We start from the raw sequence: 26,967 nt of genomic DNA, 5'->3' as shown, positions 1-26,967 counted from the left end.
CCCATACAGCGCTTTATAACGTCGTCTTTCCAAGCAAACGTCTGGCACATCCGTTTCATCGCATAAAAATATTAAAAACTTCAATCAAGACAAAATTCCCTGACTTTTTTTAACCTCTCAAATTCCCTGACTTTTTCCGGTTTTCCTGGTCTGTCACCACCCTGATGTTACCAACATGGTGGCATCATGGAGGCAACTTTATTTTTCTAAAATGATAAGGTGGTCATGTGACATGTCAGAATGGGCTGGAAGTTCACAAGAACACATTGGTATGTGGATTTTCAATGTGGTCTGATCCCTTATTCTACTCCAACCCAGTGTTTCTCATTTCATAAATGATGATAACTGTACCCATTTCTTGAAATTTCTTAATCAACGTGGTAGTCAGTTATGGTGACGTTTGGGAGGATTTTGTAACAATGTGACATATCAGAGGAATCTCCCCAGGGAAAATCATTGTCAATCAAACCACACAAAAAATAATTTTAAAAATAAAGAACACTGGGGTTCACGCAGCATGCAGATGAAAAGTTACATTGAAATTAAGCATTCTAACATATTCCTCATGAAATTCTAGCCTAATTTGATATGACGTATGACCACATTGCCATTAAAAAAATGAAAATGACTCCAACACAGCAGAAGCCACCAAGATTGCCATCATGTTGCTAATATATCCTAAAAAGCTTTTCCCCTTTCCTATATTATGTTTTGTTCATGTTTCTTTATCCATATTTGTTATAGAAGGGCATTTCCACACTTATAGACCACCCTGTATATGCCAGATTTAAATGTTGAATTCTTAGTTGAGCAATTAGTGATGATGCCAGATGACAAGTGAGGGGGGGGGGGTACAGACAAGCCCAGTTTGACTGACCACTCTGCATCACTTGCTACCTTCCAGCTCATAAAACAGCAAAACTAAATAAGGACAGGTTCTTTCAACCAAGTTACATTTTTGTGTGGTATTTTTGGCCATATTAAATGTGATTGCCACCCCATGTAAATATTCCTGCATCCCTGTGCCTTACTACTCATTGTATTTCTTTTTTGGCACTACTACATACAATATGAAAAATGTTAATATCAAATTATTAGATGTCTTAGAAAATAATTAAAAACTGTTTTATTCATACCAAGTATTGAAAAATGCTATGCTACATAGAGGGAAGTAAAGCCTCATGCAATTTCTATCTTCGCCATACTGCAGGTGATGTGAGTAGGCTTGCCAACTTTAAAGAATAAAATTCTGGAAGATTTCTTAACAGACTTCAAACACTTTAGATTAAAATACTTTGGAAGACTAATGTCCTGAACATCAGCTGTTGTCTGTTTGTGGTTTTGCTACTGTGAATACAAAATTGAATCAACTTGATCAAAACAACCTAGCAACCATAATTTGAAAGTAAACAAATAAGCAAGTAAAAATAACTAATATTTTCTTGTTTTTTCATGACTCCGATGCATAAGCTTGCCAAACCTGCCAGAATGGCCAGGAGTCTCCCGGAATCGAACTCACTCTTCTGGTCTCTGGGCCAAAATTTATCATCTCCAGAATGAACAGATTTAGTCTTATTATACATATTTATGGTATTTAATTTTGAAGAATGTTGTTATAGTATCACAGCTTCAGAAGAGTCTGTGTATCTGTATATTAATTTTTGTTTTGTTTACTTAGAAATTGTGGTTACTAGGTTGTTTTGATCAAATTGATTTAATTTTGTGTTCACAGTAGCAAGACCACAAATATGTAGATAGCAGCTGATATTCAAGACATTAGTCTTCCAGAACATTTTAATCTACAGGGTTTGAAGTGTGTAAAAAATCTCTCGGAATTTTATTATTTAAAGTTGCCAATCGTATCTACAGGGTTTGAAGGCTGCAAAGAAATCTCCTGGAATTTTATTCTTTAAAGTTGACAAGCCTAACAATGTGATCACTAAAACACACTTAATACAACTATAACATACTACAAACTAAATCTACATAATGAAACAAAATTGGGTGGAAAAAAATAAAGAAATCACAAGACTGTGGTGCAACAATGCCATTGTTTCACTTTCTGCAGCTCTTATGTAGACACATTTGCACAACAATGTGTTTAAACTGTCTATTTCTTCCTCCTTCAGGATCACCAGTCTTCAAAATATTATTGTGAGGTTTAATTATTTGGTTTCCAATAACAAATTTCTTCGTTTCAAATGCATACCAAAATAAAATTAAAATATAATTATAGAATATAATAATACTAAATCTCATCATTCTGGGAGAGGTCGAGAGACTGGGAGGGTGAGTTCGATTCCGGGAGAGACTCAGCCATTCTAAGAGGGTTGGTAAGCCTAGATGTGAGCTCTGAAATAACAAAAATCTGTGTGCATACTGAAGAAAAAATGGCCATCACTTGTAAACAAAAATTATGAGAAATCAATGTAGACATTGAACTGTATATCAAAGTAGCAATACAGAAAACTACTTTACAAAATATTCAAGCAACCAGTACTGGATCACACACACTTTATTTGTAATGGCCCAGTAATGAGAATTTTCATACAACACCCAGTCGTAGGTTCAGTGTGATTTTTATGCCCTAACTAGAGCTGAGCAGATACCAATGTATTAGTTTCAGCCAATACCAGTGGTACTGAAAATGAAAACTATCAATTCAAATTTAATCTTAGATATCAACAGGTATCTATCTATACAGAGTTGGCATTTTGCCTGTTTTTGTTTTAAAAAAAAATTTTTTTCAAATAAAACCAAAAAACAGGCAAAACTGGGTTTTATTAGTTTTTTCACATTATGTTTAAAAATATGTATTTTAAAAATGAAATACATTTTCCCTCTGGTAGTAATGTACCATAACATTCAATTTGTATTGCTTTATATCCTGTCCCAGATATCTCTGGAGCAGGCAAACTAAAACAAGTCTCTGCGCAAGTAGTGATGCAAGACGGCTCCTCCAATGAACACGTGAAAGGGACCTGGATTTCGTGGAAGGGGGAGGGGGTAAGCAACTGCACTTACCAGCCTTCACAGCAGCGTGTATTGCTTCACTCTGCCCACTCAATTTCCTCCCCGTCTCTGATGCTATGCACAGCCTTGTCCCAGAAATAGGTGGGACAGGGTATAGTTGACAATGAAAAACTATTTAACATTTCTGATAACATATTCTGTAATAAAATATTTGTCCAATAGTTTGATTCTACTCTTCTTGGAGGGTGTAATAGGTAATGCTGTTATCAGTTTTCAAGGTTGCATTCCCTGAGGAGGCACATACTTTGGTTTATCCAACAATAGCACTACCAGCGACGGGGGGGAAGTACAAAATATGTTATAACCAGTGCTTTTTTATAGCAGTAAACGATAATCCATACTGGCACCTTATTTTAGGTGAGGACTAATAACATTTTATTTTAACAAGAGAAATACCTACGATGTCAGACGTCCCAGGTTCGAATCCAGCCTGGCATGGGTAAGTCTCTCCATCAATTTCATCATATCAGCATTCATTCTCATCTTTGCAATTAGCCAAATGTGGCATAAAAGAGAAGTAAATTAAACCAAATCAGTCAATCAAACGAGAGAAATGCATATGTGTGTGTGTGTGTGTATACTTTGATGCATCATCGTTTATGAACATAACACAATTTTGAGTAGTTGTTATGATGAACACATTAATAAGCAACACAGTAACATAACAAATCAACTTGAATAGTGCCAGAACCATTCTTCCCAGAAAAAAAGAAGCAATAACTGTAACTTTTTTACAGTGAGACTTAATTTTATAATTCAAGTTTGTTACTTTCTTCCTCCTGCAACGATATTCAAATTTAAGCATGTTAAAGTATATGTTTTTCAAGATGCAGAACATTTTTAGTAAATACTATTAGTGAATATTCCAAGATGCAGCACATTTTTAGTAAATACTATTAGTGAATATTCCATTCTGAACTTCAGTTTATGAAACAAATTATTTTGTGAATGCAGTGTTGTGCCTATGTTGGAATGAATTATGTTACAGCTACAAACACATTTATTATCTCATTTATTTCATATGCCATAGAACATTAAATAATACAAAAATACTATGCAAGACAATCTTTTCAATCTGGTTCAATACAGTTTGTTCACAGCTTTTCACAGTTGTGTTTTCAAATTATTTTTCTGGGTGTTTCAAGCATAAATACCTCCTCCATGTATTAACCATGCAAAATTTATAATTTTGCCACATTTAATTGTTTGGCTGATTTCATCCCAAAGGAATACCTTATACATCCTCCAAAATATCTGGCTGCTATGAAAATGGCAGTTCCCCTGGTTAAACCATTTATTGTGAACTGTAGCTTAAGTGATGCCCTTAAAAGAGTGTTTCTTAATGTCCAGAAATGTCGCTAGTTTAGCCATTTGAAAGTGTCATCAGAATTTGGAATCTACCTCAGCATATGAAAAATTCATTTTTCATCTACAATCTTGAAATGCTTTGAACAAATGCAAATGCAAAACAAAATCATTCCCGAGGTGTATCTAGTTGTGATTAATTTCAGCCAAGAACCTCGAAATTTGCTGCAGTTATCATGGTCTCAAGATTGATGACTTACCCCCACCCTTCCTAAAACACACACTATATTATAGAGTTTTTATTAAAAGCTCAAAACTCCAAGTGATGCCGCAACATTGCTGGGACTTGTGATTCTTAATCTACAAAAATGTAACCTAGTCAAATATGAGCATAATTTAAAGCTCTCGCAAGACAAGTTAAACCGGTCTGTCATCTACTATCTTTAAACATGATGAACAATTTTCTTAAATACAATGTGAGACCAATCCTTCAAGTTATCTTGCAACTATAATAATTGCAACTCAAAAGCTTTCATTTATGGTGGTTATCATAAATACAACATTTGTGATTTTACCACCACTCCTCTGCTAAGCTATGAAATATTATGTTAAAAGTTTTACTGCAAATTGCGGACCAATGAAATATGGAAAATGACTGAGTTTATTCCTTATACTCCAAAAATATATTTTTGAGAGTATTGAGAAAAAAATAGTAGAGCAGAACATAGAGCCTGCAACATGGGGAAAATCAGTTTTTCATCCACCATCTTGAAACACATTGTCCAATTTTGCTCCCAAGTTTTCTAGCTGCAGAAATAATTTTACCGAAATGATTCTAAATTTACAGCAGCATGGTCACTATATAGATGACTCTCTGCCCATCCACCCTAACTCATGCTCCTCCAAAATCATGCACCATATTTTGATAATTTTATTGTCAAATTATAGTGCAAGTACATAATGCTCCTGTAAGTTTCATGTACAAAGCTCAAAACTATAATCTATTCAAAGGTTTCAAAATGTCAAAAATGGTCAAAATATGAAAGTATACATTTGCACTGTATTTACTTGAGTACCCTACTCCCTTAAAAAGAAGGAAAAAACAGAGAAAACTGAAATTGTGGTAGATCATGAAGGTGCAAGACTTACAAGGGTATAGAGCTCCTAACCAGACATAAATAACATTTATCTTGCATAGGCAAGCAACCCATTATGATGAGAAAAATCATTTAAAGAATGATCAGATTTAATTATGCCAGAATTAACGACATTTCAATAAAATGTACTCAATTCTCCCTTGTAATGTTTAAACATGCAAAAAAATTATTGTATAAATTGATCATCACAGTTGAAACTATGATGTGCCACTATGGTTTCCCATACATAAGGAAGTGACTATTAACCAAAATGCTACCACAATTCAAAATTATAAGCTTTGTTCAACTATGCTGCATCAATCAATGCAAACGTTTTATCTAAAAACTTCTGATACTTTTTCCTTTTTGGATATATAAATTCTTTTTATTTATGTTAAAAAGTCCATTTCTAGCATGAATTGGGATAATAGGCTGAAAAAACCACTATGAATTGTACTACATTCATTATTTTTAGTATTATAAGCTCTGCTAAGCCCTTTCTTTACAAGTTTTCCAAAAAGTTTTGACAATCTTAGAATCTCACAAGTATTTAAAGCAATAATTTACATTTTCTGGAAAATAAAAATAAAAAACATTTTGACTGGGTCTTTTGGCAGGTTTTTCAAGTTTTTTTAAAAAAAAAAAACCTGCATGGGGAAAACTGGGCTGGGTCCACCCGAGCCAACCCTGTATCTATATGGAGCCTGGGTCAGCAAAACTACCATGTAGCACTTTCATTTAGTTTTCTTATCTTTGAAATTTTAAAAAAAAATTGCACCAGAATTGTGATAAAAAATAGTATTTTGTGACAAATAAGTGATTGTACTATTGCATACTTTTATTTGAATTTATTTTGAATTTAAAATTTTGGGTGGGAAAGCACTTAGGCTATTTTGCACCCGTCACTTTATACAGGGTCCAGCCCCTTATTTGAACTATTGATTGACTTGGCGTTTTGTGCCTCTTGGCTAATTTGTGAAATTGGGGATGAGTGATGGAATGATGAAATTGATGAATGGACATTCACAAACAACCAAGTCCGAGCGGGATCCAAACCCAGGACCCTTTGTGTCGCAGCATGGTGTACTAACCACTTGGCCACAGGGTCCGGTCCTTACCTGAACTCAGAAGCGAGCGGTAAGGAAAGGCGGGGCAAGCGCCGCTTGCGTTGTTTTTTAAAACACTTTTGATATCTTAAGTCCGTGTTTTTCAATGCCTTTATACACCTTAGAATGGAATTTATTTACTATAAGATATTTACATTACAGAATTTTCATTTGCCCTATTTCCTGTTCTATTGGCTTGAAACATAAACCCGCTGCACCTTTGACGAAGCTGGGCGATGCGGCACGACTGACCGCGTTACGAGGGTCACTATTTATATTTTGAGCCAAAAAATGAAAAAACAGGAATTTGGCATTGAAAACTGCTTTATTGTTTTTCGAAGTATTCTCCTTTATGGTCAATACACTTTTGCACTCGTTTGAACCATTTGTCAAAGCAGTTTTTCCAATCTTCTTGAGACACCTCCATAATATGGTTTTTGAACGCATCAACGGCATCTTCCGCTGACGAAAATCGTTGTCCACGCAATTTATTCTTGACATTCGGGAACAAGAAGTCATTGGGTGCCAAATCAGGACTGTACGGCGGATGACCCATCAATTCGATTTTTTGACTGTTCATAAAGTCGGTTGTTAGATGAGATTTGTGACAGATGGCATTGTCTTGATGAAGAATGATCCGACGGCGTTTGTTTGTTTTCCGTATTTGACCGAAGACCTCTGGCAAACAAATTGTTGTGTACCATTCAGAGTTGACCGTTCTACGTTCCTCTAAAGGCACAGTTGCCACATGACCAGTTTTCCCGAAAAAACAGGCAACCATTTGTTTCGATGTGCTTCAAGCGCGAACAACTTTTGTTGGATTGGGTTCATCTTGAAACACCCATACAGTCGACTGCTGTTTACATTCCGGCTCATATGCATATATCCATGATTTGTCACCTGTTACAATCTTATATACGTCTTTTCAAGCACCACAATTGTATTTATTGAGCATTTGTTTGCACCAATTGACGCGAGCGTCTTTTTGAGTTTTTGTCAAATTGTGTGGGATCCAACGAGCTAAATCTCACAGTTAAATGATCATGTAATATTTTATATATGCTGGTGGAACTAATGCCTATGGTTGCCTCAATCTCACAGTATGTCACATGACGATCTTGCAGTATTAGGTTTTGCACAGCATCAATGTTTTCTTGAACAACAACTGATTTTGGACGACCTTCGCGAATCTCGTCGGTTAGCGAATGGCGGCCACGATTAAATTCGTTATACCAGCGTTTCACAGTGGCAAAGGATGGGGCTTCATCACCAAATGTGGAAGTAAGTTGATCGATGCACTCTTGTCTTGATAATCCACGTCGAAAATCGTAAAAATTCATCGCACGAAAATGTTCACGAGTTAATTCCATTTTATTGTTGTCGCGCAATCTCCAAGGCAACATAAACAACACAAATGAAGCTATTGACAAAACATTTGAAGTACGTTATGATCAATAATGCCAGACGATTCCGTGCAAACGTCAAATCGCACCTAACTTTAATCAGTGTTGCCAAGGCTCAAAATATAAATAGTGACCCTCGTAGAAGAAGAGGACTGCTCGCTTTCTCCCTGCTTTTCGAGTGACTTATGCAGTTCTTGCATGGTCACTGTCGATCCCCCTTCATGAAGAAAAGAGACCGAGGGTAAGCGACACTAACCCCGCATCTGTCTTTGGCAAGGGTGTTGGAAAGAATTTGTCCACACTGGCCACAAGGTTGCTAACTTCCAGAATTTTCTGTGTGTCCGTAGCACCACCTCACGCGGTACGATTTTCATGTTTGAAACTCTATAGTAATTAACAAATTACATTATGAAGTTAGCCAGTGATCACCAGTCGTACGCTATTTATAAGAAATGAAATCACAGCCGGTACTTGAACATATCCGTTATGTAGTCAGTTACTTGAAAATATGAAGGGTATGTAACACTGCAGGTATGGTGAAAGGGAAGAAGCGTAGGTGCTGCGGATGCTTGTTGTTTTTTACTGTGATATTGTGCTGTGTTTTTCTGTCCTTTGTGTAGTGTTTTTGTACCTGATGTAAAAGTATAATTCTACATTAAAAATTTCCGCCAGGGTTGACATACCAGATGAGCCATTGATTTGCAGTGTTGTCGGCAAGGACTTGATTATTAGGGGCCTTCTTTCAAAACCATTCAGTTCGAGAACATAACATGAAAGGTTGGAGATCGTGAACCATGAGCGACCATGTCCTGAATTGTTCATAACCAAACCAACTAAGAAATATGGGGAAGTTTTCATTAGGCAGTTTAAAACATCTCGATACAACAATATTATGTGGTTATGTGGCAGCATTGATCTTAATAAATTATTTTGTTGGCCATGCGTTTTATTCAATACAAATTTAGGGCCATGGAACTCAGTGGCGTGCCCAAGGGGGGAGGGGGTTGATGTGGGTTATAACCCCCCTTTCGCCAATTATTCCTAAAAAAGAACGTCCAAGGTAGGAAAATATGACAAAATGAGGGCTGACTACCAAGAAAAAGTATACATAACCCCTCCCTTTCGAAAATCCTGAGCACGCCAATGATGGAACTATACAGGCTACGGTGAATGACTTGAGAAATTTTTATAATGCAGTGCAAAGACATGAACGTTCGCAGAATCACATCTGCGTTTGCATCCAACTGAAGACAATTCATGATTCATAATTCTAGCCAAGTAAGAAACCGAAACCCGTCCGTTTATTTAATATCGAAACTTTATGCTAAAAGGATGTTTCTCATTTTCAGGGTTAAAGAAGAACGTAATTTAATTTACAGTTGCCCTCAAATATCAGGTAAATCATAATTTTCTTCATGGTTGGAATTTAAAAGTTATATCGAAAGGCTGTTTTCCTTCTTTAAAAACCATGCAGCGAAGATTTGATTTTATGGTATGTATGCACTTCACACACTCAAGCCCGATACGTCACCATTATGCATATTATTGTAAGTAGGGATGTGTGTAGGCCTATATTATATTTGAAATTGTTATAATTAACCAAAACGAAAAATTCACCCATCGCTTGCCTATCACGAAAGGTCACGGCACGCTCCTGCCTGAACTAAAATGTAACTAATAACATATATGTTACGTTGGGAGACTAAAATATTCTGACTTAGGTTAACGGAACTAAAATAAACATACCTAATGTCGTGTCATAACTAAAATATTCTGACTTTGGTTAAAAGCTGGGGCTGTAAAGAGGCACTCAACACACACAAGGACAAGACACAGAACGACACACACAATTATACTGGCCAGGGCCAGTCGCCAGAGCCTCGTTCGTCTGCAAAATGCAGTCCAGGGTGTACTACTATTGCATACTTTTTTAAAAAGAAACTATTAAATTGATGGAGTGTGAAAAAACTTAGTTACTACAGTGTTCAAGCACTGGTAGTGATGGGTTTTGTGCAGGGGTGGCCACTCATAAGAATGACGTGAGTTACGCACTGCCATGTGCATCCACAAGTAAACAAACAAAACACCAACATCTACATATAATTTTGACATTGTCTGAATTAAAAATATTTCATTGCTTATTGTTAATTATTTTGTATTTTTTCTTCCATGAAAATTGTGAAGTTTGCAGGTCACTGTGTGGGAATGTGAAGCTTTACTTTTATAGGAAGAGGTGTCTAGTAGTGCACCATCTGCCACATGCATGTCAGCCATTCCACAGAAAGCGAGCCTAGATATCCCAACCATAAAAGTGCTTTCAAAGTTTCTCTATTGGTTACCGCTTGAAAGGGAAATTGGTAAAAACACATTCCAGACTGCTGACCATTAGTACTACACAGGCACGTATCCAGGAATTTCTTTGGGGAAGGGGGGGGGGGGGCTGAACACCATCTTTTTAAGGGGTATATATAGAAGTACTCGAATATTTCTCTCAGATTTGAGCCTGAACACCACTAATGTTTCTTGTCCTCCCATGTTTGCAGTTCTTATAAAAGCCGAAACCCATCAAATTATTCACATTCAAGCCTAAGCACTCGCAAGTGTTCAAAACTGTGTGTTACAGCAGTTTTGCAATATATCGGTACGAAACAAATACGTCTTCTCGAATACAGCTGGATCACGAAACAATTAATGCATAGTGAAAACCCTTCCATTCCCAACACATCTAATGTTTCATCTCCCAATATGATCAAATGCTTACTCAATTATCTTCAGTGACGTGCCCAAGGGAGGGTTGGTGGGGTCAAACCCCATTTGAACAAGTATTCCTTAAAAAAAGAATGCCAAAGACAGGAAAAGATGGCAAAATGAGGACTGACCACCAAAAATAGTATGCATAACCCTTCTCCCTTCCAAAAATCCTGGGCACATCACTCTTTATATCGGACACATTTTTTAAAATCAACTCACCAGAAGTTTTTATCATTTCATTTTGGAGACTTAAGTAAGATGCGTTCTTACTGCAGGTTTGGATATTATCATTTAGGGTGCTGTCGCCTGCCTTCACACCTAACCTTAACAGAGATCTTCAAGACTTGGGAAGGTTTCAGACCAAAGAGACATGCGATACATGTCGTTTGGAATGAGCCAATCAACAGCAACGTTTCACACCATAGCGACACAAAAGGCCACACAAACCTACATTCGACTTGTGAAATCCTTGGGCGACACAGTGTGAAATCTCCCTTAGTAGGCCACTGTCATCATCACCTCGAAGCGGCAGCTCATGTTGGCTACAGAAGTAAAATGTCTCCTCAACCAGTGGGAATGCCCCTCAGTTTTTTCTTCTTTTATCCTTTATTTTCTGTGCTTGTTCATTATACAGGCAACATCTTACGATTTGATATGCACAGGACATGTATTATGTATACATTTTAGCGAAAAATCAGTCGAAGTCAAGGGTGGCTCAGTGGTTCAGTTGGTAGATCAATGGCAAGGTATGCCAGAGCCCTGATTCGGGTCCTGGTAGAGCCTGCAATTTCTGCTAATATGTCTACATATGCAAAATTTTCTTGGTTTCTCTTCTCGATATTCATAAAATTCTCGGCTGTCCCTTCATGGTAGTTAAATGTTTGAGTGTGTGTTGAATCCAGTAGACTTAAATAAAAGTATTATTTTGTGCCATGAAATTCTCGGACTGCATACACGAAATTTGGTCTGGGCACAACTAAATCATCACTCAAAACTTTAATTTTCAGTTGATCTGTGCAACTTATTTCTTTTTTAATAAACTGCTCCAATACCCGGTACCAGAGTAGTGCAAAGTCTAGCTTTTGGCTACCCGTGCTTCTTGCCCCGCGAGAACAGGTTTACCTGCTCGCCTGCCCACGGCAACGAGTCAACTTGCATCTTTACCCGGGTTCCTAGTCTTCAAGGCACTCTGCGCTTACAAGGTACCTGGGCATTCAACAAGACCTGGGCGCCTGCAAAACCTGCTGGAAGGAAACAGCCCTACTGCAGAGTGTCGCTCCGGGCGTTTCTTCACCACGTGGACAGCTGCAGCCAGTGTTGCCTACTTACGTAGCTCCAAAATCCTACGAAGTCCTAGGAAGAGCTCTCTGCTTTAAGGAGAATTTACAGTATATACTTAGCGATTTCAGTTCATTGTAAGCAGTTTTTATCTTATTGCCAGGAAATGCACGCAATATTACAGCTTCATTTATTTAAATGAATGATCAGGCAAACAAAAAGCTCCTCATCGAAAACTAATTGTTTTTCATTACATGGTGTCTTAACCAGGCACGCAACCACAGAGGGCAGGGGGCATTGCTCATTAACTTTCCACGAAAATTAAGTCTAGTGGGATTGGGCAAGGGGGGCAAACATTAAAGTACAAGAAAAACTAGGCTAAAGGATACTCAAGATGGAATTACTTTTCATATTTTACTTGTATTATTCCTACCAGACGGCAAAGGGCACCTGCAGAGGGGAACGGAGGGGCAATTGCAACCCCTTGATTTCAAATTTTATGAAAGTAGAAATATATTAAAGTATATTATACAGTCTCATCAAGTTCAATGCCGTAGCTAGGGGGTAGCTGAGGTCGGCCCTGGGAGCCGAACAATCTAAATGAAAAATGTTTTAAAACAGAGAATGCCATGGTGGCCCAATGCCAACATTGCTATCAATGTTGGTTTGTTATGAGATTGATTAATTGATTATGTAATGTATTTAACTATGCATTAAAGAAACTGAGTACATACGCAATTTAGTGTTAATATGTTGCATATGTATTTTCTTATTTTACGTCGCTCCATTTTTCATATGTCTTAAATGTAGTACACCCTGGACTGCAGACTAACGAGGGTCTGGCGACTGGCCCCATGACCAGTATAATTTTGTTTGTGTTGTCCTGTGTTTTGTCCTTACTTGTGCTGAGTGCTCCTTTACAGCCTCAGCTATTAACGAAAGTCAGAAGATTTTAATATTTTATGATTTTAGTTCTGCAACGTTAAGAGTTTTTATGTGTAACGATAAGGGACTGGACCCCGCATTATGTGACGGGTGCAAAATAGCCTTAGTGCTGACACACCCAAAATTTTAAATTCAAATTCATGTTTCATATGTGAAAAGAAAATATTTTACATGAAAATTTTACATGCCATATGAACATTCGGAATGCACTTTCTTTCTTTCAAAAACAGTTTGTGTGCTTGTTTTCCATTATTAGCTAATGTGAAATTAAGGTGTTGAAAAAAAATTCAAATCCTTTGTTTCAACACAAATGCGTTAGAACCGAATTCTACCCAACCCCCTTTTTGCATGATTTATGAGAATAATAATGCCTTTGATGTTACTTTATTACTATTATTGTTATTGTTGTTGGCATGTTTATCCAGGTACTTGCCCCTCCAAAAGAAAATTCGTGGTTGCGCCTCTGCAGGCCCGTAGTCAGAATTGATTGGCGGGGTGGGGGGGGGGCTCAAGGTTTATCAGGGAGGGCTTCATAAACCAAGTCAATTTTCAAGGTTTAATAGTATTATATGAAAGTAAATTATGTGTGTGTTGTGTGTGTAGCCTAATAATTAAGTTAATATAGTAGGACACAGAAAATCTAGAAATATTGTTCAAATACCAGGCTGTCCCAGAAGTCCTGCACCATCAGAACACTGAGCTCCAAGAGGTGAAGTTTGTGAGGGTAGGTGGCACCACCGGTGGAAGGCTGTTGGCAGGCATAGAGGATAGGTTCGTGGGATCAAGTGAAGCCACGCACTGCATGTGTAGCGAGTGTTCCCGTGAAGTTAAAGTGGGCACGATGAGTGAGGAGCAAATTGCACTTCGTGCAGTGCTACGTTTTTTATGAAAAAAACTACTAACAGCAAAAGCGGCAGCGGAGGAAATTTATCGTGTGGAGAACGAAGAAGTGGTGAATCGATCGACAGCTTCCCGTTGGTTTAAAAAATTCGCTTCAGGTAATCTACGCATTGCGGACAAGGCCAGAACGGGGTGACCTCCGATGGAAATTAACGAGTCTCTGCAGGATGCTGTGAATGCTACACCACAATTCAGCACATGTGTGTTAGCAAGACTGGTTGGGGCATCCAAATCGACAGTAAACCGTCGCTTGCATGACATGGATTACACCAATAAAGAGCCCCGACAAAGTCCGCATGAGCTGACAGAGGTGCAGGCCCAGCGCAGAGTTGCCATTTGCCAGACATTGCTACAGAACCCGCATGATCTTCGTTTTTGGAGGAGAATTGTGACAGGAGACAAGAAGTGGGTGTTTCTGAAAACCCTGATACACGTAAACAGTGGGTGAAAAGAAGACAGGAGGCCATCGCCCATGTGAAACAGGACAGATTTGGGAAAAAGCTCATGCTGAGTGTGTGGTGGAATATTGACGGGATTGTCCATTATGAGTTTCTTCCAGAAGGTCATGCTGTAACAGGTGAACTTTATTCTGAACAATTACGCCGAGATTATGCCATTCTGAACGGGAAATACCCGGCATTAACGAGGAGGAAGAGGTTACTGCTGCAAAATGACAATGCTCCCAGTCACCGGTCTCGAAGAGTGACCAACACACTAGCTGAGCTTGACGGATTTGAGTTGTTACCTCATCCCGCCTATAGTCTGGAAGTTGCACCATCGGATTACGGTTTGTTTCGCTCTCTCTCACATTTCTTGTGTGGTCGGCTCTTCAATTCATATGATGAGGTAAATTCTGCCTGTCGCGAGTTTTTCAATTCTAAACCTGCCACCTGTTATCGCCATTAGATTGAACTGTTGTCACAGAGATGGGTGAAGGTAATTGAACACGGAGGCCTGTACTTTGCTGAAAAAAGTCTGTCTTTGTTTCTGATATTCTGTGTTTCATTTTCGCCCTTGTATGGTGCAGGACTTCTGGGACAGCCTGGTACTTACAATATATTTTCAATATCTTCTAGGGATGGGACAATATGAAATTTTGGCCGATACCGATAAAGTACCGATATAAAATTTACCGATACCGATAACCGATATTCTACCGATCCGATATAAAATTAGAAATGGTCCTGGAAGAACCTGAAAGGTTCATTGACCTCCTTAAAAACGTGTGTTTCAAAGTGACTGCAGTGCAAGAGAAATTGCATATTTAGACATTTACTTTTTAAAAAATTAGAGCATGGAGAATATCCATAAAAATTACAACAAAAATTGCAGAATTTTGCACAACTATCAGATATTTATCGATATATCGGATCGGTAAAATAATCGGTAATTTTACCGATAAACCGATACACCGATATGCCTATATCGGCTGATACCGATAGAGTACCGATTAATCGGTCCCATCCCTAATATCTTCCCATTCATAGCTGAAGCCCAAAGAAAATATTCTAATTACTACCTGCTACTTTGACTTCGGCTCGTAAATCAAATGAAATCATTTTACGCCTATCTGTTCTTTGTATTCTGTGAATTTAACCTTTATCTATCAAGTTTTGAGTAAAATAATATCTGCAGTCTACATTTTCACTCGTCACTGCAAACAAATTTTACAAAGTAGTTTACCAAACTTCAGAAAGGGGGGGGAGGATAACGGCAATTCCCCTGGACCCTGGCTACGGCTCTGGTGTTCGCAGTAGAACAGTGTGTTGCTCTACTCGCGACCTCGGCGTCGAACATGACATGTTCCAGTAGTGCCCTGGATTATTGGCTGTTTACGACATATTTTTATGGAGCCTATACCATGGAAAACCTATTTCAATGTGTGTGGGGGCAAAAGTAGCAACATTCTTAAATCTCATTTCATTGGTGATGTGGCTTTGAGTTCCCTTTCTAAGTAATGGAAATCTATTGCAGTTGGCAACACTTGCAGACAGGTGTGCGACCGGTGGAGTTCCTACTCGAAGCAACTACGTCATGCAGAGGGAAGGACCTGCAGTTGATGGAAAGAATGAACTGAGACCTACTAGGTATCATAAGACTGCGGGTACCCGGCGTGTCTACAATGCCTGCCAGGAACGATCTGGGCAGGTGGGCATACAAGCTGCTCAAGTGAGGGTGTTGCGCAGGTTGCATGGCATTTTAGGAGCGATGTTTTGCGAACGGGTCTGCTCCACACGTCTTGTGCAGGTCTCTGCCCGGTACTGCTGAAATATTCACTTTTGAGAGTGAGTGAGTGAGTGAGTGAGTGAGAGAGAGAGAGAGAGAGAGAGAGAGAGAGAGAGAGAGAGAGAGAGAGAGAGAGAGAGAGAGAGAGAGATAGAGATATTCGATCTCTTCGGCCCTTGACCTGAACTAGCACTACACTGAGGCTCCGGAAGTTCCACTGTCATCAATGTCCTCAGCTATGGACCTGAACTGGAACTAGTACTAGACTTCCGTTACTTTATGGTATTTAGTCCTTTTCATTTTTGAATCACTAGATCTTATAAAGCTACCAATGGACACTGACCAGGGGCAATTCCTCCATGTAGTAAGTGAGGAACTTCCTACAGTTCATTTATACTTATTTCCAGTTCTCTACTTTTTAAAAGTTTAATGACCATTATAAAATTATGAGCGCAATGTAGGTTCACTACTCAACTGTCAAGAGTCAATCTGGTATCACTCACTTGCTCCAGATCTGCTGCCCAAAACCACCATTCTTGCCTGCCACTGAGTGGCTGAGGAAGCTTTCTCCTGATACTAGTCAGATGGGAGAGAGGCAGTGCAAGGGAGGGAGGGGGTTTGCCCAGTTATGCATTCCACGAGGAAGCACCAGTGGTTTCCTCAATCAGTGATACAAACCCTAGCATAATAGTTCTAAACCTAGCAAAATTTGAACTTTGTAGGCACCTATAGCACTCTGTGTTTGACATAATGGTAAAATGCAGCAGCATCTCAAAAGAGGGTGTCCCTGGGAAACAGAAATTTAATTCTAATGAAGATATTTTGAGAAAGTATTTTTTTTTTTTTAAATCTACGGATCTTGTTTGTACTTCTCCAGCAGATTTGTTTCAAACAAAAGGAAGTGTGCCGACCAAAGGACAAGCTTTTCTTTTCTTTACCCTCCCTGATTTAACAAGTGAGAAACATTCTATGAAAGGAAATCAGTAGAAAGTTGAGGGTCACAAATAAAACAAACGGACGCCGCTACCATTTGGCGAATTTTCTTCAACTTTTTTCAAGCACTAACTGAACCCATTATATTGAAAGATCGAAATCTAAATAATCAATAATGCAGTTCACTGCTCAAAAATAGCTGCATACATTGAACTTAAAACTATCACAATCATCAGATAATGATATATTAATAATTATTATATAATGATAATAATATACATTAGCATAATTTCATTGCATTTAGTGTAATTTATGATTTCAAAACAACATTTTTTTCTTATCAGGAGGTTGCTATTGCCAAAGCTGTTCTCAATCCACACACGACAGGCAGGGGAGGGCCTGCAGCTAACATTATACATGCAATGGCTAACTGAACGCATTTTCGAAAACTTTCCTCGGTCTGTTTCTAACATAACTTCCTACACCAAAAAAAATCCACGAGTCACCACTGACACTGACTGATCACTAATCGACTGTATGAACTGTCACACTTAACCCTGAAGTCTCATTAACCGATTCTGTTGTACAGAACAACCTGGAAATTGAAGCCACATATTTATATCCTCAATATATTCTAGAACGTTTATTATTAAACTGAACATGTTGAAGGTTACGTTCCGCAGATAAAACGAATTGTTCATATTGCCAGTAGTTCGACTCCTTCTCTTATTCAAGACAGTTCCCTCCAGTGCTTTTCAGACATTAAAAATTACAAAGAATCTTCCTACTTGTGGCGATACTTTTGTTGTACGGCTTCCAAATGCTGGCAAGTCTTTACGTTGTGCTCAAGTTCACTGCGACAACACCGAAAGCCCAAGAAAAGTTTACGTGCAATATTATCAACAACAGGGTTATAGAACTCGATAATTATTTCTCTCCTTAATTTTATCGTCACAATATTTTATTTCACACCACAAGAAATCAAAAAAATCATTTGACCTACTGTAAACTGAAAACGTTCGGGGTGGGGGTGGGGGGAGCATGCTGAAAGCAATGCAAAGTTACCAGAGGCAAGGATATTAACAATGAAAAAATGCAAACATTTCAAAACAAAATCAATCAGTATTACCTATCCTATACTTAATGACATAACAGAGCAATAAATAACAAAATTTTCAATAATAAAAAATAAAGTGCTGGTGAATGAAAAAATACACACTCTTGTTGCTTGGAAAATGATGACACACATGCATTGTTTTTACTTTTGTGTGTATGTCCAGTGGAAAGTGCAGTAATGGTTCAGATTGTTTATGTTTTTTTGTTTTTTTCAAATTCTCATAGCAGGAAGACTAATTATCATAGAATTTTGGCAATCCTTGTCACACAAAATTTGAACCTTCCTTAAAATAATGAGCACTGTTTGGATTTCGAAAATAAGTTATTTATGTTGAAGAAAATAACTTAAACTTTACCTTACGCAAGCATGCACGCTTCCCATGGACAATATATTTTCCATTGAAAAGCAACTGTAAGTATCGTAGACTAGTGGGGATTAATGTAGAAGTACAGCGTCTTGAATAACGTAGTGTGGAAAACGGCACAGTTCTGCGTGCTCTGGCTGGTTCCACTCGAAAATTATCCGCTAGAGGCGCTGGTGTTGAACCCGGTGCTTGGTATTCGTCTGCTTATAATGGAAGTAAATTGAGTTTTTGCTGCAACGTCTGATTCTTTTACATGAAGCATTTCTATGAATGTGAGAATTGCTATGATATTTGGTACAGTGGTCGCGAAGATATTAACAAACATTCTAGACAGTCGACCACGTCCTGTTATCGGCACACTTTCATTAATAATACGGGAGAAAAAATACGCGTGGAATGCTCTTGGCAACTAAATTTTTGTGTATGAATTTGGTTCATTATTATTATCATCATCATAATTTCTTTTAAAGATATACACACTGAAGCATTTGTATTTAGGATATTTACTGTCTCTTTTCTTCCGCTTTAAACTAATCGCGGTGATGATGATAATGATGATTCCATGAAACGACAAGGGGAACCCCACAAAACTTTCTTAGTGCCATCGACATGAGTGTAAGGAAACTTTCAAACCAATGGGACAAGCGACACGGGATGTTCACACTGTCACACTAGTGACACACACTTCCAGACTGTAAAATAGCATTCATTGCACATGAGGGTCCAAACAGCAAACGACACGTTCATATGGCGTATTCGCGCGCTACTTGTTACTTTGGTTGGAAAGATCCATAAAGGAAGGGTGCTCAGACCGAAGCGACGCGCTACAGAGGGAGTTCCCAACTAAGTGACAAGCGACATGGTGTCTTCAGTCTATTGGCAAACGTTCGCTGCTAATTGTGCGAACAACAGATAGGCGACACGAAAAACTGCACATTACAACAACAGATCTAGGCAACACGATAAGTCACACGAGTCGCTTTGTCGCCTGTGCGTTGCTCAAACTGGGCCATTTCCTCAATAGCTTGCAACATGTTGCCATGGTTTGTTGTTCGCGCATGCGCGATGCAATGAGTGTCTTGCTTTAGGGAGATTGATTGATTGAATTAAAATTTCTGGGTGCGTCGGCACTTAAGGCCATTTTGCACCCTTCTATGTATTAATTGTAATATAATTAAGCCTTGTTTCCATATTAAAACCAATAAGTTGCTGACCAAGGCAGTTTATTAAGATAAAAACACTTAACACGTAACGTTTCGACCCTGTATCAGGGTCTTCCTCAGACGAAGAACTAAACTAAAATGATCTTCTATGTATACGGGGAAATGTCCCCTTATCTAAAATTCTGACTGAAAATTTAAAAAAGGGGTGTAGATAGCCCCTTAGGAAAAACTAAAAGTGCAAGGCTGTAAAGAGACCTGCACGAGACAAACTCAACATATTAAAAAGTCAGAACAAACAAACTAAAAACCTCCTTACTGATGGTGGAAGAGTCCAGCTCTTCGCAAAAAACTAAAAACATTTGTTAAAATGTTGCTGTCATCACCCAAGAGGGATGACAAACAGCCAGAAAGGTTAAAAGTCTGCCGGAGGTAAGCAAGATCGACACATTCAACGAGAATGTGTCGAATGCTTAATAAAACATTGCAAACATGACACAACGGAGGGTCCAGCCCTGTTTTAGGGAGATTGTGCACCAAAGCGACAAGGGGCACGCAACACTTATCGCTTGAGGATTTCACCAACCGAACGCTGGCCTGTGCTTCCCGTCATGCCGCTACGATGTGAAATGTTGCTCTTGATTGGCTCGTTTCCAAGCAACATGTGTCGCTTCGGGGTGAAAGTTGCCTTGGACTGAAGGACCCATGTCGCTTTGGTGTGAAATCCTCGTATCGTTTGTCGCGTGTCGCTTTGGTCTAAAATCTCCTTGAGGAAACGGTGTAGTCAGAGCTTGTGTCCCTATGGTTCGAAAGGCTGCATTCATTACGGACTGCTCACTTCCAAGCGACACTTGTGGTTTGTCGCCTCGGTATGAAATATCTCTCAGGATACTATTTATATTCTAATAACATAGAAAAATAAAACTCTAGTACACTATCCAACACCTGACATCTGGAATTACTTTGCGATGTTTCTTCTTGTGTTACGCATGCTATTTATTTATTAATTTTATTTTACTTTTCTTTCCAAATTAATGTCATTTCGTGACTGCAAATCACTCCACAAATATAACTGTTTCCATCAATTCACGTACTGCCTTTCAAGACAAACAAATCTACATTATATATTCCAAAAACTAACAAAGCCGCATTACTTTCATAAGAAAAGTAGCACCGACATTGATCGCACTGCCATCTGTGTTTCTCATCCGTCTGGGAAACCAGTTTCTTAAGTCGTTTTCCACACTACGTTATTCAAGGTGCTGTTGTAGAAGTAAATCAGAAACTTAGTAGTATGCATTTAGGGACTTCCTTTTAATGAACCAAACCCGGCCTGCCTAACCTAACTACGAAAGCATATGTATATTGAACAAAATCTGAAGTTATCGCTAAAACTCTGCAGTATGTGTTAACAGAAGTAAATCAAAATCGAACCATTTTAAAATTGCATTCGTAGCATGATGAAATCACAATAAAACAAAAGGAACTTGGGCCAAAAGGACATTTGATGCAATCTACAAAATTTCTAAAAATTACTGAACAATTAGCAAAACTGTCTTGCAATTTACCTTCTATATTTCTTTCCCTTTGAGTCAACCCATACCAAATGGTACAAAAACACAATAATTGGTTGCTTGACCATTTTTTAAAATTTTCATATTTTTGTTATTATAACTTCTATGCACGGGTAGTTAAAAAAATGCCTGTCATTATTTTTGTAAAACTCGACTTCGTTTAAAAATGGTGGCCATTTTTGTTTCATGACTTACTGCAATTTTGGCCTTTGCAGACATTTGTGATAATTATGATAGCTCGGCTAACAAGAAGATATGCTACCACCTGGCTTGGGAAATTGAGTTTGGGAAGGGACTTCGTGTAGTGGTAGGGTACCCTGTAGGTATTAGAATTCTAAGCTACTAGCATGCACTAGACAGTTATTTCTGAGAAAAATCTCTTCGAAGTTTCAAAGTTTTCAATGCACATATCATTGGGTAAAGATCAAGTCCGAATGCAAAGTTGCTCAGTAGCCAGGTGGTAGCGTTATCTGTTTCAATTGCAAAAGCTTCTGGGTTATATAAATAAAGTTTCTCCCTTGCAAACAATTCAACCAAGTCATAAGAATTTCAGAAGAAAATATAACATCATACTATATGCATTTTAGTCCACTGATACATTAATAATATATAATTAGCTAAATTTTGTGTGTTAAAAACGTGGTTTACTAAAGTTTAAATTATCAATGTGATGGGAAAGTTCAATAGCAACGTATAACAAAATTGATGTTGTTTCATTCGTTCTGAAAATGTGATCCATTTATTTTTGGAATTTTCATTTCAACCAAATCTGAGATCATGTGTGCATGGTGTGTAAACTTGACAATGAAATTACCAGACTTATTGTCGTGAATTACGCCTCACTAAAGCTTATTAACTTGGTATTATACACACCAATAATTATCACTTTCTTTCTTCGTTAGTATCCCCATACAGAAAATTAATCAAATATAAAAACCTAACATCATGGCTAGCGAGTTTGCATTCCAAGTTATGTGCTTATATTTACGTTTGTTCTGTCATTGTTTGTTTAATTCGTCAGCCACTACGGTAAATTTGCTACACACAATACGTAACATTGTTATTCGTACACACAGAATTTCCAAGGAAAATATGTCATATCTACTAGTAAATATAATCATTTTCATATGTACCTGGAAATTAATGTTAATGAAGGTTTCACCAACAAATGTCAATAAAAATGTATGTTCAAAGTGTATAAACAGAGCATATAATTTGTGTGAAAAAAGAAAAACACGCTGTTTCATGCAACATTGTTATTCGTACAGGCAAGAGTTTCAATCTTCCTCGCATACAGCGCCACCGCTATACAGGCGATTTCATGCAGTTTGCATCTTCGTAACAAGTTTGAACATGCAGGCATGCTCCCTGTCAAGCGGAATGCTGGCATAGGTATTGTTGTAGGCCTATCGTCTATCTATCAGCGTGTTCGAAATGGGCAAGGTGAAGGAACTTAGTTCCGATCTGAAGAATGTCATTATAAATTTGGCCCTTAGAGGTTATTCATTAAGAAAAATTGGACAAACAGTCAATAAATCCCACTCCACAGTTCAATACATAGTAAACAAATTTAGAGAGGAAGGTTCAACATAGAATGTGCCAAGAAAACCAAAAGAGAAACGGTTCAATAAACGTGATGAATGCTTTATTTTAAAAAGAGTGCAAGAAAACCCACGACTAAGTGTTCCTCAGTTACAACCGTTAGTAGAAAATGTTGCTGGCAAAATTATGTCCAATCAAACTGTCCGACGTGCCTTGTGGAAGCATTGATATCATGGCAGAATACCACGAAAGAGGCCGTAAGTAAATAAGGTGAATCGCAGGAATAGACTTTCATTCGCGAAAGAGCACATCCACAAGGACCAGGAATTTTGGGATAGTGTCATATGGTCAGACGAGTCCAAGATTAATATATAAGAGTCAGATGGGATAAATAGGGTCTGGAGACAATGATCACATTAACACAGTTCCAACAGTTAAACACGGTGGTGGGTCATTAATAGGGCTCGGATAATTATGCATTTTGCATATTGCATATGCAGGTGCATATTTGTATGAAAATAAGTTGATGATGTGCATATTTTCACAACCAACACCGAGCATATACTGTATTTATTTTTCATCTCCTCGCTTCTCTTCTCTTTATCTTTTCTGTCTTTCTTGTTTCCTTTTTCCTGAATTGTATGACATGTGGCAAGTACGTCATTCTCACCTCAACAATCGGCTAAGATGGCAATGATGCGTGTAAGTTTCTTATCACAAATTGACAACGTGTGGATGATCTGGAACTTGATGTGTCGGACTTTGTTGCCCTAAAATACAGTCCACTTGTATCTTGCGAAGTGGAATGTGTGTTTCTGAATATAAGACTATTCTAGCTGAAAACAGAAGGAGTTTGAAAATTTGAGACATAAATGCAATCATGATGTTGATCTGTAGTGTATTGTGTTTCATTTAACGCAGAACCATATTAATTGAAAAATATCTGTGTAGCGAATGAGCATTCAGACTAATGCATATTCATTACCTGGCATGTAATCTTTCATAGTTTGTAACATACAGCATTTATAAATTAAACAGGTTTTTAAAGTGCATATATTACACTTTTTAGTGCATATTTTGCATTATTTTAGTGCATAACTATCCAAGCCCTAGTCATTAATGATTTGGGGCTGTATGTTGTCCAAAGGTGTTGGTACCATCCAGTTTATGCATATGTCTATTTGGACATATTGAAGAACAATGTAAAGCAGAGTGCCCAAAAAATGGACATTACGCCTATCTACAGATTCCAACAAGACAATGACAGTAAGCATAGGGCACGAGTTAACATGAATTGGCTAATATGGGGTACTTGTTTACTATCCTTCAGACACATTTATTTATTTTTACAGAAGAAACTACTTACCGTAATAAGTTCCTGTAGCATTGTCGAACATCGGGAAGGTGTTTGTGTGATGTGAGAATGTTTCATAGCTGAAATTCATGTTGTTCGTTGAAAATTAATTCTCCGACGGAGAATAGCTAGCCCCACGAACCATTGGCACGTGGATAGGTTAGTTCTGTTAGGTTAGGAAACATAGTTAAAATTTGGTGTCGTGTTAGTATCAGGATCTAGAAATTGGAAATAATTGCGAACCATTGGCGCTAGCCCCACAAACTAATATTGGCGCTAGCCCCACGAACCATTGGTGCGTGGTTAGGTTAGTTCAGTTAGGTTAGGAAACATAGTTCAAATTTCATGAAAACAACGTTGATACACCTTCAGGAATGTTCCGCGAAGCAGATACGTAAGTACGAATGTCAAAAATTGACGAAACGAAAAAATTAGAGGTGTCCGAAGGATAGTAAATTTTTACCGAGGCGAGTCCATAAAGCAGGTGTCAAGTCCAAACAAGAGTTGAAAACTGTTGTGCAAGCTGAGTGGAATAAAATTAGGGCATGAGTTCACAATACCGGACCACTCTCCAATTTCTATAAAATTTCGCCTACTTACTAATTTCGGTTTCCTGATGACGTATCTGTAGTTCGTATTTGGCGGTCACTTGTTAAAATTGTACATTTACGTGGAGAACTTGTAAAATAACCTTGCGATTTACCACGGTCAATGTCCATACACAGCAACTCGGAACCATCATTCTTTTGCAATTCATTAATGGTCTTCCTTTATGCACAACAATCTTGCTACCTTGAATATTGAAGTCAGACGAGGAATGCCTACAAGGTTAGGTTCCATTAGCATAAATACAATGAAAAATTAATATTTTGGCGAAGAGAACTATACCTTGTCTTGCCTAACATAAAAAGCTCTCTCCAGTGACGGCAGAACACTATGTTGCTAAAGTGTTGTGTGATAAGTGACACCCATTCAGAGAAAATGGCGTGTTCCGTTGATTTATTGTTCTTATGGTAGGGTTACGTTACGTTAAGAAAACATAGTTTATTTAGTTTTTTCCTCGATTTCCATACTCGACCGCCAATTATTACATGCATATTCGTGATTAGGAGTTCACAATTAGTGAGTAGGCGAAATTTCATAGAAATTGGAGAGTGGTCCGGTATTGTAAACTCGTTCCAAAATTAGCTCTGAAACATGTCAGAAACTATCTACAAAGAACAAGTGTCTAGTAGTAATTAAAGCCAAAGGATAGGCATCAAAGTATTAGAACTGTCAGTCAATTTGCTCTGAATATACTTTTTTCTTTTATATTATTAAGTGTACGAATAGAAAAGTTGTACAAAAAATGGCATGTTTCCCTCTCAGTTTCACTTAATTTATTATTGTCAGTGGTTATACAGAATATGGGTAAGATTTTATGTTCCTAATGATATTAGTTATTGAATTGTAAAGAAACAATTTCAAAAGAATGTATTTCCTTTCAGATATTAAAGCATTTTCTTTGAAAATCCGTGTGTACGAATAAGAATGTTACATACTGGAAACCTTATTAAACCACAACAACAAAAATCATGTTTACTTGTCCCAGTTTCTGGAGCGTTTGCAGAGAACTAGCAATATATGATTTTGGTAATTAAATGTATGAATCTATATTAATTACCTTCGTCATTCCGACACCAACTACAAATACTCTCTTATTAGCCATTTTATTATACAAGCTCTTCACTGAATTGAACTCCAAACAAAACGACCACTTGCAGTTGTGTTAGGTAAACTGCGATGGAAAAAGCAGACAGAATGACAAGCAGAAGCGAATATGCAGTGTTGGTGATGGAGATAATGTTTAGCCTCTCTCCTGTCAGATTACATGTGCAGTGTGACATATATATTAACATACATACTTATGGGTGTATATATACACGGTGTTAAAGGCGGAGCTACAGCAGAGCATGCGCACTCGTCTGGTCCCCCTCGAACATCCGGTTACGCTTACGATGCTATGGACGTTAATATGAAAGGGCAAAGTGGAAATTATTTTACAAGGAAATAGGGTGTCAGCTGTGTAGCATATGGTTGCACAGTTCAATCGGGAACAAATTTATTGAGTCAAGTATCACTTTGTAGGTTTCCGAAGGACGTAGAGAGACGAAACCTGTTGATACAAGCAGAACGAGAAAGGATTGGTACGCGGAAAGGACTTTTACGACTTGCATATTGTTACAAGCATGTTGATCGTTTATCTGCGTATTGTGTTGTGGTGAAAATCACGCCTCTTAGTGAGGTTTCAAACAGAAGCGACACGCGACAGCAGTGGTTCGTACCGAAGTAACAACACAACACAGGCCCATTTAGTCTATAAATAAGCATTTACCGCTCATGGGAAATCAAGTCTCAGGCGGCACAATACACGCCAGTGGAAATGTGAGCGACACGTGCAGCTTGTCGTGTCGCTTCGGTTCGAAAAATTTCATTGATCACTGAGGATTCACTTTATTTTAAGTAGCACGGAGATTACACACCGAAGCGACAAGCAACAGCCCCTTTACTCTAAAGGAAACAATTCACCTTGCATACGAGTACAACAGAGCGAGGCGACACGATGCATGGTACTGAGAAAACAACAGTCCAGTCCAAACTACACGTGCATTTTCTCGTGGTGAATTGGTTCGAAAGGAAGCTTTCAGACTGTAGCGATACGTTTCTCTTGGAAACCAATATTAAAAAATAAACACCTTCCGAACGACAAATTGCAGGTGTCGCTTGTCGCTTGGACTGGGCCGTTTTATCAATACCGCGCATTGTGTTGCCCCGGCCTGTTATTTGCACAAGCGTGACTG

General features: G+C 38.2%; 1 protein-coding gene across 1 annotated transcript in view; it reads right to left on the bottom strand.

Annotated features, from left to right (window-relative positions):
- Positions 1 to 25,946, bottom strand: part of LOC145984097 (sterol carrier protein 2-like) — a 128,896-nt gene extending 102,950 nt beyond the window's left edge. Inside the window, exon 1 of the mRNA XM_083117507.1 lies at positions 25,791 to 25,946. Coding sequence (XP_082973633.1) covers positions 25,791 to 25,835 — 45 coding nt within the window. The 5' untranslated portion in view covers positions 25,836 to 25,946. The remainder of the gene's footprint in view (positions 1 to 25,790) is intronic.
- Positions 25,947 to 26,967: the final 1,021 nt, after the last annotated feature.

This window comes from Lepisma saccharinum, chromosome 2, assembly GCF_977018435.1.
Source record: "Lepisma saccharinum chromosome 2, izLepSacc3.1, whole genome shotgun sequence".
NCBI classification, from domain to species: domain Eukaryota; kingdom Metazoa; phylum Arthropoda; class Insecta; order Zygentoma; family Lepismatidae; genus Lepisma; species Lepisma saccharinum.
The sequence above is the reverse complement of the archived record's forward strand: the minus strand, read 5'-3'. Positions and strand labels throughout refer to the sequence as shown.